Raw genomic sequence first — 20701 nt, forward strand, 5'->3', positions numbered from 1 at the left:
AATGCATAAAAAAAAACAAACATAAAAACATGTTTATTTATACATGCAGTGTCGTCCCTCACTACATCACAGTTAAAACGCAGCTTCCTCTATCGCAGTTTTTTGAAAATTAATAAATGGCCGCTTTTTTGTGGTTTACTATGGACTATTATTAGTCAAAAAAATATGTATATATATGTTACATTACATTAAATTACCTTCACACTGCATGGAGTCCGACATGACATAGTGAAGACGTTTACCTCCCATTCCATGTGGAAGTGGTAAGTTTTTGAATTTTTTTGTTTGTCCTTCTTCCCCACTCTGTTTGAAAACCAGTTCAGAATAATTAACTCAGAGAGGCTAACTACTTAGCTTGGTATACTAGCGGCGGCTGTCTCTTAGGTCACTGCAGTGATCCCGTAGTCTGCGCAATGTGGTTCTAATTCTAAACAAAGAATACTAGGAGTCAGAAGGTGATTATAGGGGTGTTATTTTGTCCAGAAGGCTCTAATAATGCTAAAAATGTGGAAAGTCATACACAGGTTTTCTATGCTTTATGAAAATATTCCATTTATTAATATTGATTCCTACTTATAGCGGTCTGGAACCAATTACCTGTGATAAACGAGGGATGACTATATACAAAAGTTTATTAAAAAAAATATTTTTTTTTGGTCTTTCTCTGTCCAGTGTATGTAATTCCAGTGGATGTTTGTGGGGAAACTGACTCTATTGTACATTTTCTTTCATCTCATTTGTACATTGGTAATATATTCACTTAATTTATGCTTATAGTCCACATATTTATTATTATATGTGTCCATATTTTGTAAATGATGTGCCATGAATGCTAATGTCGTCTACTCGTACCGCCTCCTGTCTTTGACATCGATAAGCACAAAAACAGGAAAAAAAAAACAATTCTGCAGGGTTCATGACTCATGTTTTTGTTTTTATATTTTTAAATATGTCCCTAATTCTTCCCTCTTTGATACAATTGTTTTCCTAGGAGAGATATTTTTATATTTATAGACCGACTGGGTGGTGCATATTCCAACTTTTAATCCAAATTGTTTACAATTTTTTAAGAATAATTAACAAACACCTAAGCACTTAAATGAGTTGATGTGACGGCAAGCTAATGAATGAATGATGAGATACGTCACATACGACAAACCTGCTGTACAGACAAAAAACTGACATTAACGTGCTGTTTTTGAAATGTTAAATACATCGCTACAACACAGTGTTGAAGACTGGATTTATTGATCATGTTTTTATGATCTTATCAGGTGTTTTACATATTTTTGTAATTGAATAAAGTAGAATATATTGCAAGAAAGGTGATTTTTTTTTATGTGTGCTACTATCATACTTGAATTATGATTCACATCCACAAATGAGTGTAAACATAAATAGTTAATGCCTCATATTAACTCTCTAGCAAGATCTCAGTGTATAGACTGGTCATATATCTCATCTCGTTTCATATTATCTGCATACTGTATTGTATATAACTCTGGGGAAAATTGTTCTTAATACTTGGGTTGTTTATATTGTTTATTTTTCTATATTGTGTATTTTTGTACTGCTTAACTGATTCTGTACTCTTGCTGCTGTGCAATGCAAATTTCCCCACTGAGGGACGAATAAAGGTATATCTTATCTTATCTTAATGCAGTTATAGGAAAAATCCATAAATTAATTAATACACTTTATTGAAATATGACATTTTAATCTAATACTGACTTTTTAGGATGTTTTTATGACGTCACGAATCGCGGTTTTTTAGCTATTCCTGTGTTCACGTGCTTCATAATGTATTGACATTTGGGGTCCTCCCAGCCACAAGGGGGCGCTGTCCGCGTAGTGACGCGATCCTCTGCAGATGCTACGTCACCACATTTCACCGAAAGAGATGACCCTCCAACTCTAAAAAAAAAAAAAAAAAAAATCCTCCCCAGGAGCGGGTGAGTTCATTAAGAAGTAAAAGTACCTGAATGTGTGTTTTTTTAATGACTTTCTTATCGTTTGGGCCAGCTTTCTGTCATATATGGTTAGCTTTGGTTTAAACGAGGTTATGCTAACACCGGCACGAGCGTTTTGGCTTTATTGTAACAATAGTCCTCTTGTCTACTGTATTGGTTTTAGTTTTCTTTCGATGAAACATGAAAGACGGGGTTCTCCTTCTTACACCTTGTGTGGTTCTCCTGCTCCTCCTGAGCTCCTGTGAGGCAGCGAGACAAGGACAGGATATCCGATGTGGAGGTTGGTGTCTATATGGCAGTGACGTGTATAAATAGTGGAATTGTGAGTGGAAATAGTTCTTGTCACCCCCCCCCCCCCCCCCCCAGCCTGCAGGGCTCTGGTGGACGAGATGGAGTGGGCCATCTCCCAAGTTGACCCGAAAAAAATGATTCAAACCGGCTCCTTCAGAATCAACCCAGACGGCACTCAGTCCATCAGGGAGGTCAGTGAACACATCCATGTCTTCATCATCACCATAGCAACATACCAACATTATGAAATGCCACCAGGTTCCTCTTTCACGCTCCGAGGGAAACCTCCTGGAGCTGATGGAGAACGTGTGCGAGAGGATGCAGGACTACGGCGAGCACACCGAAGCTGCCACTAACAGGAAGTCCTACATGAGGGTCAGCTCTCGTAGCGGCGAGGCCATGGATCTCTCTCAGGCCACGTTGGACTCCAGAGTCACCAGCAGTCTGAAGTTTGCAGTGAGTATGGAAATTTAAAAAAAAAAGTTGTTTTTATTTTGAACATATTTAGATTTTTTTTTGCTCATTTTTATGTTTATTTTAGATTTTTTTAATTATGATATTTTAGTATTTTGTTTATTTTATCTATTTTTTTTAAGATTTATTACTGTTATTGAATGTTTTATTTTATATTGTTTTGCACGTGTTGTGACAGAGTACACAAATTATGCTCTTATTTTAAACATTTTATTATTAATTATATTTATTTTACACATTTTGGGGCATCATGTTGACATTTATTTTCCTTTTTTATTTTCCTTCTTTTTTTTCATTTTCATATTTAGTTTTTAACTTTTCAAGTCTACTTAAAAAAATATGAAGTATTTATGATATGTACGTATCTTATTGTTAGTTTTGTTATTTATATAGTATGCAGCGAGTACGGAAATAAAAAAAAATGTTTTTATTTTGAACATATTTTGATTTTTTTGCTCATTTTTATGTTTATTTTAGATTTTTAAAAAATTGATATTATAGTATTTTGTTTATTTTATCTTTATATTCATATCTATTTTTTGTAGATTTATTATAGTTATTGAATATTTTATTTTATATTGTTTTGCACATATTGTGACTGAGTACACAATAAATTATGCTTATTTTAAACATTTTATTATTAATTTAATTTATTTTACAAATTTTGGGGGCATCTTGTTGACATTTGATTTTCCTTTTTTTAATGTTCCATTTTCATATTTTTTAACTTTTCAAGTCTATTTTAAAAATATATTTATTATATGTACATATCTTATTGTTAGTTTTGTTATTTATATAGTATGACAATATATATATATATATATATATATATATATATATATATATATATATATATATATATATAGTATTAGAATATAAGTACAGAAAATTTAAGAAAATGTAAGTGTAATTTAAATTTTAAATAGTATTTAAAGTTATGTATTTAAAGTTAAATATATTGATTATCAATAATTTATTTACCAATGTTACATCGTGTCTTCTTTTGTCAGTGTGAGACAATCGTTGAGCAGTACGAAGACGAACTCATCGAATTCTTCTCTCATGAGACCGAAAATGTCAAAGACAAACTCTGCAGCAAGAGGACGGGTATGTGTGTATTTTTAAATTTGGTTTTAAATATCAAGTGTGTATAAAAAAAAACCAAAAAAAAAACAATCAAAACATCCAAAGCCTGTAGCGTCGCACCATTCGGAATATTCCAGAATATTACACACTAATTCTCTCACCACACGGACCAATTGCAACCACGGCGTTGTTCTTTATGTCCCTCAGACCTCTGCGACCACGCTCTGAAAATCCCACATGATGAACTTTGACACCGTGTCGCCATGGCGGCCCTCAGCTGATAACGGCCGGTTCACGCCATGGCAGTGGCGGCGTGGGTGGAAGATCATATCAATTAAGAAAATCCTAATCATTTTTTCAAAGGCTCACAACAAAATCATTCCGGCGTTTGGTGGAGATTATGGGATGTTTGTTTTGACTCGTTTGCCTCATTTTTGTCACTCCTTTACATCTTTTTACCTCACGATAAGTTGTTTTCCAGACCAAACTCAAACTGTGAAAGGTTGTCTTCATGACTTCCTGCGTATAAATGGAGGTGACATATAAAATATAATCCTTTGAGATGTAGATAAATTATCTCCAATCATCAGATCAGATATTAAATCCAAACTTTTGTATGTAGTGATCCATAATTTAGTCCCATCCTTTTACTGTTACTCCACAACTGTACACACTTGACAAATATTTTAATATCATTTCTTTTCTACAATGTTTGAGTTATACAAACATCCCAGTTTTTTTTTTTTTATAAAATGTGTTGGTTTTCTGCATCTGCTGTTGTCTTATCTGCATCTGCTGTTTTATATTTATTTTTTGCAGGAAATTGTCCCTTTCCAGAATACGGTAATGACTCACTCACTTGATACATATACATTTTAAAAAAGTATAACTCTTATACATATACATAACTAAATAAAACTAAACAAAATCAAAATTCAAAGTAACCGGAGAAAACCCACGCATGCACGGGGAGAACATGCAAACTCCACACATACGCCTAATATTTATTAACTGTACAGTGTTTTAATCATTTTAAAAAGGATAACTCTTATACATATACATAACTAAATAAAACTAAACTAAATCAAAACTTTACATTTTGTGGTGTCCATAGTACCCAGAGAAAACTGCAAACTCCACACAGACGCCTAATATTAACTGTACAGTGTTTTAATCATTTTAAAAAGGATAACTCTTATACATATACATAACTAAATAAAACTAAACTAAATCAAAACTTCATATATTGTGGTGTCCATAGTACCCGGAGAAAACCCACGCATGCACAGGGAGAACATGCAAACTCCACACACAAATGGCCGAGGGTGGGGATTGAACTCGGGTGTCCGAGCTGTGAGGTCTGCGCGCTAACCACTTGTTCACCGTGCAGCCATTGGAAGAAAAATCATGACAGGTATCGTGATAAACATGCTAATGAAAATGACAATATTGTCTTTGGGGATAGTCGCGACAATAATAATATGCACTTCATAATTCACTTAATTCAGATATGCGTATTATTATTCCTATAATATTTTGAACATAAATGGCCACAGGATTATATGTAGTACTAACTCCACAACTAAAGGCGCCACATTCCGACTAAAAAGTACCAATAGTTGAACTAAAAAGAAGACCAATTCAAAACTATTACAGAGTTGTTTTTGAGTTTTGGCTCCCCCTTGTGTTCAAGTTGGACATTACATCATTACCTTGTCCATAGTTCCAGTCTGGTACTCATCCTCCTCGTCTTCACCTCCATCCTGTTCATGGGTGTTGGCATTGGACATTTCATCCAGGCACCCCCTCCCAACCTCCTCCATCTGCTCCTCCTGGACCTCCTGGGCCTCCTGGACCTCCTGGAACTCCTCTGCTACAACGACCGTGTCCCCAGAATCATGACTACTGGTGCTGCTGCAGGAAAACGTGTCCTCCTCACACCATGGATGTCGCAGCATTTCTCCGACCTCCATGTCCTCTGACACGTCCAGTTCCTCAAAGATGTCCCTCACTCCTTCTACACTCCTTGGATCCCAAAACTCCGCCACCTCCTCCTCTTCGTTCTCGGAATCAGGAGCTGTATGTTTCCTAATTCGATTCACTGCGTCCCACAACGGGTTGGTGTAGTGAAGAACCTCCCCTTGGGGAACGTCAGGAGGGACACAGTTCCCTGCGGGAGGAGGAGAACTTTCAGAAGAAGGGATAAACTCCATCAGAAGAAGAGGTGCAGTGAGAGTTGATCCAGTTTCTTCATGGGGGGCGAGGTCTTCTCTTGAGTCCAGTGGTGGAGATGGACCTCGGGGTTGAGCTTCATGGTTTATCTCTGATGGTGATGGAGGAAACAGAAGTTCTACCATCGGTTCCTCCAGACTTGGCAGATCTTTATCATCCTCAAGTGACTCTTTGACATCCAGATTCTCCTCTGTTTGGACCTCCAATGATGTGATCTTCTCTTCTGTGTTATTGTCTTCTGCTTGAGTGCAAAGGAGCTCCTGGTGCTCCACTTTGAAGTCTGATGGAGATGGAGGAGACGGAAGTTTAAACACGGCTTTGGTATCTTCTTTGGCACTCTGACATTCTACCATCGGTTCCTCCAGACTTGGTAGATCTTTATCATCCTCAAGCGACTCTTTCACATCCAGGTTCTCCTCTGTTTGGACCTCCAACCATGTGATCTGCTCTTCTGTTGTATTGTCTTCTGCTTGAGTACAAAGCTCCTGGTGCTCCATGTTGAAGTCTGATGGTTCCTCTTTGGTTATTGCAGGCATCTGCTCTACAGGTTCTATAGAAATATCACTTACCATTTGGACGTGATCACCTTCAAACGGTTCCTCGCTTGTTCCATCAGTAGGAGATTCCTGATGGACTTCCTCAGAAACATCAGTATCAGACTCTGATGCCGTTGCAGAAGGAATCAGAGATGTTAGCGATGAAGCAGTTCCAGGCTGAAGTACTCCATCCTCAACTGGGTCCAATGTTCCCCACTCAGCATCTGGACCCTCCTCGGTTCCTGACTCTGAAATACTTGGGAGCGACTCAAGGGAGGATATGAAAGTGGGATTGGACTCTCCAACATCTGGAGAAGATGGAGGTAAGGGAGGATTTAACTGGAGAGGAGGTGGAGTGCCAGGCTGACCTTCATCCCTTCCGTCCTCCAGTCCAACTGGAACGTTCTCGGATGTTTCAACCTGCTGGTAATCATCTGGACCGGGTTGGCCGTTGGTCAACTGCTGGGATCCTAGAACATCTTCAACCCAGTCATCGGACATCTTGTCCTTGTTTGGGTCCTGCTGGTTCTGTGAATGCTCCTCCTCTTTGGTGGGGTCTTGGTACAGCTTCTCTTTCATTTCATGGTGATGATCTGGAGAAGAATCAAGCTCCATTTTCAAGAACCTGTCAAGACATGAGCTTCTTTCAGCTTGATTCTCCAAGGATTCCTTTGGGTTTTCACCGTTGATCTCAAAGGTTAGAAGACCTGAGTCCATCTTGTCCTTAAGACTTCTGTTATTCGGAATGTGGTTGACTTCTGTGTTTGGATCAGGGTCTAGGTCCTCGAGGTTTTGACCGTCGATCTCAAGGGTTACAAGATCTGAGTCCATCTTGTCCTTAAGACTTCTGTTATTCGGAATGTGGTTGACTTCCGTGTTTGGATCAGGGTCTAGGTCCTTTGGGTTTTCACTGTCGATCTCAAGGGTTAGAAGATCTGAGTCCATCTTGTCCTTAAGACTTCTGTTATTTGGAATGTGGTTGACTTCCATCTTTGGATCAGGGTCTAGGTCCTTGGGGTTTTCACCGTCAATCTCAAGGGTTAGAAGATCTGAGTCCATCTTGTCCTTAAGACTTCTGTTATTCAGAATGTGGTTGACTTCCGTGTTTGGATCAGGATCTAGGTCCTTTGGGTTTTCACCATCGATCTCAAGGGTTAGAAGATCTGAGTCCATCTTGTCCTTAAGACTTCGGTTATTCGGAATGTGGTTGACTTCTGTGTTTGGATTAGGGTCTAGGTCCTTGGGGTTTTCACTGTCGATCTCAAGGGTTACAAGATCTGAGTCCATCTGGTCCTTAAGACTTCGGTTATTCGGAATGTGGTTGACTTCCGTGTTTGGATCAGGGTCTAGGTCCTTGGGGTTTTCACCATCGATCTCAAGGATTAGAAGATCTGAGTCCATCTTGTCCTTAAGACTTCTGTTATTCGGAATGTGGTTGACTTCCGTGTTTGGATCAGGATCTAGGTCCTTGGGGTTTTCACCGTGAACCTCAAGGGTTACAAGATCTGAGTCCATCTTGTCCTTAAGACTTCCGTTATTCGGAATGTGGTTGACTTCCGTGTTTGGATCAGGGTCTAGGTCCTTTGGGTTTTCACCATCGATCTCAAGGGTTAGAAGATCTGAGTCCATCTTGTCCTTAAGACTTGTGTTATTCGGAATGTGGTTGACTTCCGTGTTTGGAATAGGGTTTAGGTCTTTGGGGTTTTCACCGTCGATCTCAAGGGTTACAAGATCTGAGTCCATCTTGTCCTTAAGACTTCGGTTATTCAGAATATGGTTGACTTCTGTGTTTGGATTAGGGTCTAGGTCCTTGGGGTTTTCACCGTCAATCTCAAGGGTTACGAGATCTGAGTCCATCTTGTCCTTCAGACTTCTGTTATTCGGAATGTGGTTGACTTCCGTGTTTGGAATAGGGTTTAGGTCTTTGGGGTTTTCACTGTCAATCTCAAGGGTTACAAGATCTGAGTCCATCTTGTCCTTAAGACTTCTGTTATTCGGAATGTGGTTGACCTCCGTGTTTGGATCAGGGTCTAGGTCCTCGAGGTTTTCACCGTCAATCTCAAGGGTTAGAAGATCTGAGTCCATCTTGTCCTTAAAACTTCTGTTATTCGGAATGTGGTTGACTTCCGTGTTTGGATCAAGTTCTAGGTCCTTGGGGTTTTCACTGTCAATCTCAAGGATTACAGGATCTGAGTCCATCTGGTCCTTAAGACTTCTGTTATTCGGAATGTGGTTGACTGGATCAGGGTCTCGGTCCTGCTTCAGAAGGTCTTCTGATTGGACAGGAGAAGAACGGCTATCTAAGAGATGAACGTGTTCCTTCTTGGGTGACTGAATCAGCTCCATTTTGACCACAACGCATGTCGTGTCAATCACCAGGAGATCTTCGCCTTCCTTGGACTCACTTCCTTTCTTCACATCCAGTCTCCTGACTTCCATGCCGAGTGGATTCCTGGTGAAACTGGGCTCCTTCCACAAAGGATATCTGGCAGGTGGTGCTAACTTAGCGTCATTTGTCTTGAACTCCTCGGTCAGTTTTTCCTCAGGTGCTACACTTTTTTTGGAACTTGGTTCCATCTGTTTTGTTTTGGTGGTCTTGTCTACTTCGTCTGCAACCTTGGATGTCGGATTATCCGTAGAAGAGTTCCCGATCTTGGTGTTTGCCGAAGGTGTGAAGGACCCGTGTTCTGTTGGTCCTGCGATCCGAGACACCAAACAGAAGATGGTCATCCCGCCGGTCTTCTTACTCAATCGGAATTTCCGTCCTTCAATCACCTTTGATGACGATTCTCCCGGCTGTGGAAATCGTTCTTGCGGAATGTCCGCATTGTTGACTCGGCTACGTTGCTTTGGGAATTCTTCAACGTCTGTTTTTTGGTTTCTGTCTGGTTTCTCCCGAGTTCTCTCGACTTGTATCCGATTGATATCGGAATGCGGCGTCACAGATGAACGTTTCCGTGGGGTGTCATAGGGAGGGGGTGCGATATAATCAGGGGGTTGGCTAAACATTCCCAATCCTATCCGTCCTTTGACGTCCATTCCATAGCTGGGATTAGGAGCTTCTGGTGAAGCTATCTCCCAATGTGCTGGATCTTCTCTTGTGTTTGTACATTGCCCGATTTGCTGCTGTGCCACCATGCAAGAGTCTATCCTGGTTCTTCTCCTCTCCAACAGACCTTGGGAGGCCCCCCTTTGCTCCGTCTCGATACGTCTCCTCCTCGGAAGCGAATGGCTATAACGGGCAGCCCAGGCTTCCAGTTCTCTCTTGGAAGCCTCCCACCTTCTCTGGTAGCTTCTCCCATAATCTCCCGTTACGCATTCCCTGACTTCCGAAGGTTCATAATCGGCGAGGTTCTGCTGAGAACGATAATCCAAAACAAAAGGCAGCTGAGAAGAAGAAGTCGGCGTAAACAATTGAGGGTCAGTCCACTTTGTGTAGTCCAGTCGAGATCCAGCTGTTCCTGATCTCGGTAAAGACCAGTGGCTGGACTCTCTGACGTGATTCCGCTGGTCGTCGTGGTTACTCGATGGATAGTGGATCACCGGGTTTCTATCGTGGTAGCTGTGATGGATGGATGAAAGGGGTCAAAGGTGAGAGTCACAACACACCGAGACGCCATCTTCTCATCTTCTCACATTGATTGACAGGTTACTGCAGGGGTCTCAAACTCAATTTACCTGGGGGCCACTGGAGCTAGGGTCTGGGCGAGGCTGGGCCGCATCAGGTTTTACAAAAAAAAACAAACGCATTTATTAAAAACAGAAAAATATACAAACTTTTTCAGTGCTTTGGTTCCGATTTTCTACAAGAAAAGTTCTCAAATATCTTAATTTTTATTTTTCTGCACAAAATAAGATGAAAAATAAATAAACAAATCAAGAATAAATCAATCAATCAATCAGTAATAAATAAATATAATAATAATAATAATAATAATAAAACGGCAAATAATAAAAACTTAAGAAACCACATATAGTTGGTGGGTAGACAAATGATTTTTTTCAGATTAAAATGAACAAAGCATTATTAGAGCCCTGTAGACATGACAAAACACGACTATAGTCACATTTATACTCTTTTTATTTACAACATATTGCGCAACTGCAGGGTCTTGAGACACATGCTAACTCGCAAACTAGAGAGCTAGCGACCTAAACGGTAGCCTTCAAGTTATTTCCTTTAAACTTAAATAGCCAAAAACTTACCACTTCCACACGTATAGGGAGGATAACTATTAACAGTTATTTAACCTTTAACATGAACATTAATCAAACGTAATAATTTTTTCTGGGTACATGATACCATACAGCATCCATATCAAATTTGACTTAAAAGTGTGAAAATAATTCTATTATAAAATAAAAATAAAGATAAAATTTAAAAAGTGGTTTATTGTGACCATTGGAAAATGTTCCTGCTTAAAGAACATTCAATGTGTTTTCCGCAATTCAACACAAACACTAAAAAAAAGTCGTAATACTTACTTAAACGTTTGACTCCTGCCAGGAACAGTACCATATCTCATATATGGGGGGAGCAGTCCTTGATTTTTAGGCCATAAATCCATAATTCACACTGAATCTTGCTCCTAAACATAAAGGAAACACATTAATATTGTTGGTGGCTTTAATATAATAACATAAAAAATCATTAGAACATAACATACCTTCAGTCAATGGTTAATTTCCTTTCCTGCTCGGGAATGATGACATGGGGTCTAATGCTCTGACGGGATGATTTGTTTTAAAGAGGGGTGGCGCTCCGTATCCCTCCCACTGGGATCAACCCGCACACACACACACACTCCTGTCACCTCCCTTGACCTCTCATGCGCCAAATGTCATCAGTTCAATTCCCAAACAAAGCGGAGCGGCTCGCCACAACAAGTACAAGTAGTACATTTATGGATTTAATTCATATTCCGTTTCCTGAACTTTTCCCAGATATTAATGACTAAAAAAAGCTGTGTGATGAAACCGAATGGAAAAACAGGGGCGGCGGGGGAGTGATGGGTTGCTTCAATTGTATTCCAGAGTGAGATGGGCCGCCCGGGTACGGCTTGCCTCTCTTTTCTTCTGAACTCTCCAGCGTAACAAACAGGCTTTCCTTTGCTGAACAGAAAGTCAGTACATCAGCAGGGACGCAGTAATCTGTTCATGTTGACACAATAACAGGCCGCCGGAATGGGATGGATAATCATCATCGTTGTTGTGATGAGTGGCGCGTTTTAGTTGTGCAATTAAAATGTATTGTCGTTTCTTGAAACGCTATACACGAGTTATGACGGGGGAATCAAACATTACATTATTTTCACGATTGCTTGATTTTTATTTCAATTACTTTTGCTTTTTTTACAAGCAAAAAAAATGAAAATATTTTCTAAATCTGTTATAACAATCTGTACACTAAGATACATAATAAATCTGCTTGGAGTTAATCCTTATGAAGCGATTGAGGGGAAAAAAATGGAATGCACTACTTGGCTGCAACCAGCAGAGGCGCTGTTTCTTCAATCTCAACTAGACTGTATTTGGTTCTATATTTAAGGAAGAGCATAACACAACTCCTCCAGGCAGCTCAATAAGACACTGGCTTGTAAACAGGTGTTCAGAACATTCAGAATAAGATTCTCGGCTAAAATTATTAAGTAAATCAAAATTTTTGGTCAAATACCGATCCCTAATTATATCGGAATTATATTCTAATAATAATTACATAAAAGTATAAAGACATTGAACCAAAGCATCGTTCATTAGGTTAAAAATAGTGCTACAACTACAAAAATGGCCTCCATCATGAAGATTATTATCATTGATTGTCAAGAGGATCATGTAAACGGATGATCCTTCACGATTAATTATTTTTACTTGGTATAAAGTGTCCGTGCACGCCGCTGTCATATCGCTAAGAAATTAAAATGTAATTATTAAAATAAAAGTGAGCCAAAGGTTGTCTATATGATAGGAATGATCGATTTCAGATCCCAACTACTGGTCTTTTTTTAAAGCTGCTCTGTAAATATTAATATTCTGATTATCGTCACGATGCACAAGTTGTACGTTAAACCTCAACGGCAGAAGTTCTTCAAAAAACCTCGGAGTCTCGTGTTCTTTCCGCATCTTAGCCGAAAGATAAAGCTCTGCTTTGCTTTTACACAGATGCTCCAACGTCTCCATTAACAGCGGGTACGTCTCCGGGAGGTAAACGATGTCTGCGCCCAGCACCAGGTCCCAGTCTGAGGGGAACTTCTTGTGGTCCTCGCCCCAGGATAGAGGGAGGACGGTGGGAGGAGAGGAAGGCCAACCGCTGGACGGCATGTTGGCACAGATGTTGGCTTCCAGCGATGGAAGAGTCACCGGAAGGTCCGTGAAGGTCACATCTGCACCTGTGAGTAAACGCTTACATTTTACTGTTTACATTGTTTGTTAAATAATTACATACGAATAATAATCAGAAATAATACAAGTCAAACATTGGAAGAAGAAACATTAAGTAGTATAGAAAAAAGTTCCCATAATACCAAACAAAACACCAACTCCGTGCCGACTCAACGCACATAAACACCGGATATGATGTCACCAATACGGCCGTAACCAGGAAATACATAGCAACACCCAAAACTCACCTTTAAAGCCGAGTGAAAAGTACTAAAAAAATAATAGCAGTAAACATACCTGGATACAATTCAGCAAAGTCGTCAGACGTTTTTTCAAATGTCCCACCATAGAAACTAAGGTCCTATGATTGGATGTAACCCGGAAGACGTCATATTGTTTAGGAAGCGGAAGTGACGCAGTCGCGTACGGCGGCAACTGAGAGCAATTGCTAACAAAAATAAAAATATGAACGATAAACTAACCGTACTCAAGTGTACACTAAATATATTCAGTATCAGAATAGTGTAATTTAAATGTAAAAGCACCGGAATTACAATCACAATTGACGTGTATATTCATAAAGTTACAGCGCCTCTAGTGGCGGTTTCTGAAAGCTGCATGTATGAATAAAAAACGATGGCGGTCAGCTAATAGTTGGATGATTTTCAAAATAAAACACTCCAAAATAATACTTTTAAACATAACTGTTATTAAGCACCCCAGCATACCTAGACGAGCAGCCCCAATCCCAACAACACCAGTCCCGGCTCCCAGCTCGATGACACGTCTCCCACTCCACTTCATATGATGCTCCTCGAAGTATTGACACAATTGTAACGCCTGTGTACATAAACACGCATACACAGTAAAAATATGTTTACATTCGTTATTTAGTGATACAAGTACTACTCACTGCTTCCCACACTGGAGCAGCCACGCCGAGGTTTGCACCAAAAAACTGTTTTATCGTCACCTCTTGGCCCATTAACTTATAAACAGTGTCTTGAGAAAATGTATCCGCGAACAAGCAGGCGTCCATTGGGAAAGCACTGTCTTCGTCTCCAAAATAGTTCATGGTGATTGACGAATGGGGGCGAAATGTTTGTACCAACGCTAGTTTGTTGAAAAGTTCCAAGTCCAGGCTCAACACTTCCGGGTTAGCTAGCTATTAGCATTAGCTATCGAAGAATTCAATTCGTCTGGTTATAAAACAATGGACACCGCTTGATTTTTCACGGAAGTAGGCACGTTAGTGTAAATTATGTTTTTACGTGATTGTTTTGTAAATACAATGTGTGATGCGTTTTTTGTTAATGCCATTTCGATGGAAGCTTTTAAATTGAAAGATGATAAACTTATTTATCTTCCGGGTTAGTCAAGGACACGTGACTGCATGTCCACGCGTACACTTCTAGACTGACTTTCTTTATTGTCATTGTACAATAACACAGCAGTGAAATTGCCAACGAAATGTCGTTGCTTGGCTCCCGTGTAATAATAATAATAAATAATAATGGAGAATAAATAGATGACATAAAATATGAACAATGTAGAGCGTAAACAGTAATATGGCGTTATTGGTTAAATTATAAATGAAATCCAATGAGGGACACCATCATGTTCCGGGTTTATTTAAAAACAAAAAACAACACTCCACTCATGAAGAGTACCACTTGGACATTTAACACACAGCTTCACATCAATGACTGAGATGGTTTATAAAATATGAATAAAATAAAGATGTCAAATCAAGTCTTCACAGAGCAAGATCTTTATAATATCGGAATAAAACTCATAATGCTGTTTTGTATGTAGCTGTGGAGTGGTGAACACGAGTATTTGATTTAAGCTACCAGGGATTTACCGAATATTCAGTAATGCTGCACGACAGAACGCCTTAGTTGTTTGTAGTTTTAAAAAAAAATAAATAATTCTTTTCATCATACAGATGACAGTAGTATTACGTTCATAACAACACCTTCCTTATGCTCAGGCCTCAAGTATGTGCAAACTGCAGTTTAAAAAAAAAAAACAATGCATGAACCATGAAAACAAAACAGTTTCAATCATTTCGGACAAATGCAGCAGTTGTTAAATGAGTGAATTTAAAATAAGCCGGCTGCCTAGCTTCATCAGGCAAGCAGCGGTAGTTCCAAACACATCAGCGTTATCAGATGAAATGATCGAGTGGTCCTTTAACCGTAGGAATATTTAAGTAGGGAACAATCGACACAGTATTTTGACAAAAAAATACCGTGCCGAAACAATCCATAATCCCTGTTACGTTTCTCTACCAATTTTCACACCTCGCTTTAAACAATGTAACATGCTTGTCCATCCATATGCTATAAGGTCTTCACCCCTGATAAAAGACAGACAGTTATGCCAACACGGTCAAGTATAAGCCAAGGCCATTTAGACGCCAGCCACAGCTCCATATACTGCTGATTTGAACTTAAGATTAAAAAAATATCTGTATAGCCTATAGAGCACACCAGAAAACAGACTTACGGTGTGAAGGGCCGTGTGTAGCTTTGTTGGAGCAGTTCACAGATTCCACAACAAACACTCACAAAGACAGTCAAAGGGATTTTAAGATTTAAACTTGGTTGAAAAGAGAATAATTATTAGAATGATGACTATAACAAAGAGGATCAAAATGACCAGCATCTTTCTGTTTTTCTTCTGATAGTGTTCCGCCTGGAAGGAACATGAAAACAGGGGTTGAGTTAATGCCGGTTAATGAGTTAACATCGTCAGACCGGATTTACCTTTTGTAACTGTTTTAAGCCATCTTCCGTTTTGACACACGCCTGTTCCACGTTGAAGTCGATTCTGTCGAGGACGGTGCCCTTGAGGTGGTAGCAGGCAAGATTAGATTTCAATCAAAACAAAGTGGACGGGAAGTTGACAGAAAGTCAGGAAGGACGTAATACCTACCTGCTCGACCACCATGGTGGCCAAGTCCCGGAAAATCTCATTCAGATCTGAAATGGACTGAACTATTTGTCGGATCTCGCGCTCTCGTTCTTCAACCATGACTGTGTTCTGCTCCACCAACATCAGTTGGTCGTCTGTAAAGCCCTGGAAGAAAACAAACATTCATTCGTTTTCTACCGCTTATCCTCACGAGGGTCACGGGTAAGGATCGACCAATACATCGGCCAGCCGATATTTGTGTTTTTTTCCTTGAATCGGTATCGGTCGATACGCGCGTGGATAAAATTTAAACTATGACAGAAATGTTTTGCACATGGTTGAACATTTATTCCTTTTAAAGTTGATAATGCCGTTTAAATGTGTGTTTAAGAAAGCTGAATCCTACTGTGTTCAGTGTTTACATTTCAATAAATATTTGTTTAAACATGAGACCCGTAATATTTATCACGGTCATTTTTTCATGGAAATTGAGGAAGCAAAAGCAGTATCGGCCATTGGCTAAGGGTGATGGAAAAAAATCGGTATCGGCCCCAAAATATCGGTCGATCCCTAGTCACAGGGGTGCTGGAGCCTATCCCAGCTGTCTTCGGCGAGAGGCAGGGTACACACTGGACTGGTGGCCAGCCAATCACAGCGCACATATAGACAAACAACCATTCACACTCACATTCATACCTATGGACAATTTGGAGTCGCTAATTAACCTAGCATGTTTTTGGAATGGGGGAGGAAACCGGAGTACCCGGAGAAAGAGAACATGCAAACTCCACACAGAGATGGCCGGGGGTGGGATTGAACTCGGGTCTTCTAGCTGTGAGATCCGCGTGCTAACCACTTGTCCACCGTGCAGCCATTGGAAGGAAAATAATGACAGGTATCGTGATAAATATGCTAATAAAAATGACAATATTGTCTTTGGGGATAGTCGCAAAAAGAATAATATGAACTTCATAATTCACCCGAAATAATTACCTTGTCATACACAGCTAGCTCTTCGTCCTCTTCCATTAGCGGCCCCGAGTCAAAAAAGTGCTTTGATCGCTCCTCACGATTCTTCATTCCTGGAAGATCAAACTATTTATTAAGTATTCGATGACAGGCAGAAATTACTGCTTGGTTTCTTCCGAAATCAAATAACTTTTTTTTTTAAAAGCTTACGTTTTAAGTAACTGGACTGTGTGTGCCTGAAATTGGTGGACAGCTCCTGCAGACTCTGTGCCAGAGACGAGACCACGTTTCTCAGTAGCCTCTCTTCCTGCTCAGTGCAGTGGCCACAGCGAGACTGCAGGCCTGTTACGGCTCTCTGGCATCTGTGGAACATCTGTAGGCAACAGAGTAGGAGAGGAAGTAAGGAAAGTATTTTGACAAGAAGACACGTTGGACCATCGTGAGAGAGGATTACGTCCTACACGCTTCCACAGGCATCGTACCTGTGTGATCTCCTGTGTAGTGATCTCTATGGCGTGCTCTTCTTCACTGCTGTCATCCAGTGTGGGTCGATTCATGTGCTTGTCGTGAAGTAACGCCAGGTCCTTCATCTTCTGTCGAACCCGTGAGATTTCATACTGGATCTGAGAGGGATCGAAATTGACATATTTGTGGCGTAACAGTCCATAACGATGTGATCGGAATAGGTTTGGGAGTTACCTCATCAATGCCCTCGATCCATTTGGGGGGCAACTTCTTGGTGACGCCGATGGCCGCTTCGGGATCCAGACTGATTCCCGACACCAGCGCCATCCGATCATCAGCCAACTAAAATAAAAAAATTCTATTAATATTTCCATAATATGTCATATGTGGCGTGTGCATAATTCTACCATAAAACAATGATACCTCATCAAGCTCCTAGAGTGATTGGCAGATAGCAGTGTGGTTCCATCCATTAGTGGTGAAGAAGGAAGAGAGGACAGAAGCGAGAGAAGTGAGCCCCACATATTGCAGAACAAGCTTAAAACAAACCGCTAATTATTATTTTCTTACTACAAATCTGGCTTTTATTCAAAGTTGTAGCTTCATGACCGATTTCAGTGAACAGTGGTACCTAAAAATATGCCGCAAGAAACATGAAAGATCAGATTTCAACTCCATATGTGCTTTTTGGGATACGGTGGAAGCTCAGTGATCATCTGCCATGGTTACCGTGTTCTTTGGTTAACAAACAAAATTTACACTGCAATCGTGCCTTGGTTTATGAGTGTACGGCTTTAATATAAGGAACGTTTTAGTTAGTCTTAGCTGTGACAGTTAAGAATGCTAAGCTGGAACTTAGGTTAATGGTTGGCAACAGTTGGACTTTGGAAGAAATTATTTATATTTCTGTGACAAAATGTTCCAAAATCTTTACAAATAGAAAACAACAAGGATCCCAGAATGCATTGTGTTTAAAGTTCCATTGTATTATTCAGCCAAAGCACAAGAAAAGGACAAGTACAGTAAACCTCGGATATATCTGACTCGGATATATCGGAAATTCGCTCACAACGGACAGATAAAAAAGAACCGATTTTTCTGTAATGCATTTCCAATAAAAATTCATTGCATATATCGGATTTTTTATAACGGATTTCGCCTATTTCGGACAAAATCTCCAGTCCCGTTCCAATGCATTTCCATTAAATTTCCCTGGCATATATCGGATGGCCGCATCGTGGCGCTCCGATTCGCCGAATCGTGACAGGCCGCTATACGACGTCATTTGCAGCGTTGCCTGCGTGTCCAGGTACATTGGAAACATAGTCAAGGAAGTGCCTTTTTATAACGGATAAAATCCGATTTACGCATATACCGGATATAAATCCGATATATGCGTAAAACGGACATTTTCCGGTATACGCATATAACGGATTTCGCTTATATCGGACAAAACCAGTGGGAACAATTGAATCCGATATATCCGAGGTTTACTGTAGTTATAAAATAAACATATGTGTGGATGATATGTTCCACAAAGTGAGACACTAGAACAGTCAAAGTGCTTCCGGAAAGTATTCACAGCACTTCACCTTGTCTGCATTTTGTTAGTCATTCATTCATTTTCTTCCGCTTATCCTTACGAGGCTCGTGAGCATGCTGGAGCCTATCCCAGCTGTCTTTGGGCGAGAGGCGGGGTACACCAATCCAGCCAATCACAGGACACATATAGACAAACAACCATTCACACTCACATTCATACCTATGGACAATTTGGAGTCGCCAATTAACCTAGCATGTTTTTGGAATGTGGTAGGAAACCGGAATACCCGGAGAAAACCCACACAACACAGACATGTCCGAGGGTGGAATCAAACTCGGGTCTCCTAGCTGTGCGGCCTGTGCGCTAACCATTAGTACACTGCATTTTCTTATTTACAGCCTTATTCTAAAGTGGAATAAACTCAAAATTCTAATGCATTTTGGAATAAATATGTAATATTATAAAATGTGCAGCAAAGTGAAACGCTGTGAATACACGCAGAAAAGACGACAAGACATACAGGCACTATACAAAACATGGGATGGGGTGGGAGTTTTTTCTGTTCCCGTCTTCCTACATGTAGTGTGTCCTAGGACACGGTATCATCCTCAGGACCATCAGAAAAAATAATCATAACAAAATATTGGGAGTGACTTTGTGTGGGCTCCTGTTTAGTGTTCGTTCCCGTCACTGCAGTTCCACATTCACTCATCTCTGGAATATTTTGCACTGTTGACATCTATTTGTACTGTGTTTTTTTTAATATTCATGGAATATATATATATAATTGTGTATTAATATTACAAACAATACACCACCTTTCATACATTGTCAATTTCAGAAACAGGCTGTATTCTGTTTCTCCATTCTATTGTTACATTTGTTAGCTATCATAAAGGACTCGGTATATATTCAAAATTTATATGATATTTTCTCTTTCATGTCCTACTTTTAGCTAATAATACGACACACCAGACAGTCCCTGAGGTGAAAATACCAGGTCAGCGTGAAATGAATCTTCCATATTTACATTTAGACACACGGTTGATTCTAGCTAGCATAACAAAGTGTGGCTATGTGAAAACACACAATAAAATGTCAAAACGATGCAGACCACTCACCGCAGCATTGCTACGTGTACTCAGACGGGGGTCGTTTGTACTCACTTGCTCAGCCAATATCTGCCGGTTTTGGATTGCATTGTTCCGCATTAACAAGAAGGCATCTGTCAGACGCCGAGTGGCCATGACTTGATAGCTAAGTTAACACGGACTAAGGTGTTTTTTTCCTGTACACTAGCCCCTATTACTGACACACCGCTTTAGCTAGCTTTAGCTTTGCCCGTGAAAATGATATGGATAACTCGCAAATACAGCTTTTACAGAATACAGTGGTAATACGAACTATATTATTTCTAATAAATTATGTGACATTTAACAGACATGTTCCACCGCTAACTTTTAGATGTAATGTCAAATCGGCAGAATCGTTCGTCTGGGATAGATACCGGAAATGCGAAGACATACACCTGCTTAAAACGATTCTTCTTTTACGGCATATGACTGCATTACAGCTGCCATTACAGCTCACATATACAGCGGCGCCCTCTGTTGGTCAGGAGAATACCAGCCTTTTTCACTTTAATACGTTCAATACAGTATTATACAGTAGTTATATTATAAAATATATATTATATAATATATAATTATATTATATATATATATATAATTATATAATTATATATTATATAATATATGTATTATATATTATATTTATATTATAGTTATAGTTATATTTAATAGTTATATTTATGCTACAACCTGAACTCATAAGTGCAG

At 39.7% G+C, this 20701-nt stretch overlaps 4 protein-coding genes across 9 annotated transcripts; 1 reads left to right on the plus strand and 3 right to left on the minus strand.

Annotated features, from left to right (window-relative positions):
- Window positions 1-1698: 1698 nt before the first annotated feature.
- Window positions 1699-4176, plus strand: cnpy2 (canopy FGF signaling regulator 2). 2 transcript variants are annotated; one of them, XM_058055894.1, is made up of 6 exons: window positions 1699-1952; window positions 2134-2250; window positions 2337-2452; window positions 2520-2717; window positions 3746-3842; window positions 4029-4176. In XM_058055894.1, exons 2-6 carry the CDS (start codon window positions 2151-2153, stop codon window positions 4070-4072), a joined length of 555 nt encoding a protein of 184 aa, XP_057911877.1. In that variant the 5' UTR covers window positions 1699-1952; window positions 2134-2150; the 3' UTR covers window positions 4073-4176. The 2 variants fall into 2 exon arrangements, with proteins under 2 accessions (XP_057911877.1, XP_057911878.1); XM_058055895.1 differs by lacking the exon at window positions 1699-1952 and having other exon boundaries at window positions 1965-2250.
- si:ch211-159e12.5 (uncharacterized) lies at window positions 3815-12292 on the minus strand. Of its 2 annotated transcripts, XM_058055846.1 has the most exons (4): window positions 11257-12292; window positions 11075-11178; window positions 10268-10300; window positions 3815-10151 (listed from the first exon to the last, which is right to left on the minus strand). In XM_058055846.1, exons 2-4 carry the CDS (start codon window positions 11155-11157, stop codon window positions 5522-5524), a joined length of 4746 nt encoding a protein of 1581 aa, XP_057911829.1. In that variant the 5' UTR covers window positions 11158-11178; window positions 11257-12292; the 3' UTR covers window positions 3815-5521. The 2 variants fall into 2 exon arrangements, with proteins under 2 accessions (XP_057911829.1, XP_057911830.1); XM_058055847.1 differs by lacking the exon at window positions 10268-10300.
- Window positions 12293-12433: 141 nt separating this feature from the next.
- Window positions 12434-14107, minus strand: LOC131106642 (EEF1A lysine methyltransferase 3-like). Its single transcript, XM_058055893.1, has 3 exons — window positions 13881-14107; window positions 13696-13807; window positions 12434-12975 (listed from the first exon to the last, which is right to left on the minus strand). Exons 1-3 carry the CDS (start codon window positions 14040-14042, stop codon window positions 12578-12580), a joined length of 672 nt encoding a protein of 223 aa, XP_057911876.1. The 5' UTR covers window positions 14043-14107; the 3' UTR covers window positions 12434-12577.
- A 778-nt stretch (window positions 14108-14885) lies between these two features.
- On the minus strand, window positions 14886-20405 carry stx16 (syntaxin 16). 4 transcript variants are annotated; one of them, XM_058055886.1, is made up of 9 exons: window positions 20030-20405; window positions 17744-17755; window positions 17555-17662; window positions 17338-17478; window positions 17066-17228; window positions 16880-16968; window positions 15908-16051; window positions 15739-15819; window positions 14886-15667 (listed from the first exon to the last, which is right to left on the minus strand). In XM_058055886.1, exons 1-9 carry the CDS (start codon window positions 20108-20110, stop codon window positions 15560-15562), a joined length of 927 nt encoding a protein of 308 aa, XP_057911869.1. In that variant the 5' UTR covers window positions 20111-20405; the 3' UTR covers window positions 14886-15559. The 4 variants fall into 4 exon arrangements, with proteins under 4 accessions (XP_057911869.1, XP_057911867.1, XP_057911870.1 ...); XM_058055884.1 differs by having other exon boundaries at window positions 19985-20405; XM_058055887.1 differs by lacking the exon at window positions 17744-17755.
- Window positions 20406-20701: the final 296 nt, after the last annotated feature.

This window comes from Doryrhamphus excisus, chromosome 18 (assembly GCF_030265055.1).
Source record: "Doryrhamphus excisus isolate RoL2022-K1 chromosome 18, RoL_Dexc_1.0, whole genome shotgun sequence".
NCBI classification, from domain to species: Eukaryota; Metazoa; Chordata; class Actinopteri; order Syngnathiformes; family Syngnathidae; genus Doryrhamphus; species Doryrhamphus excisus.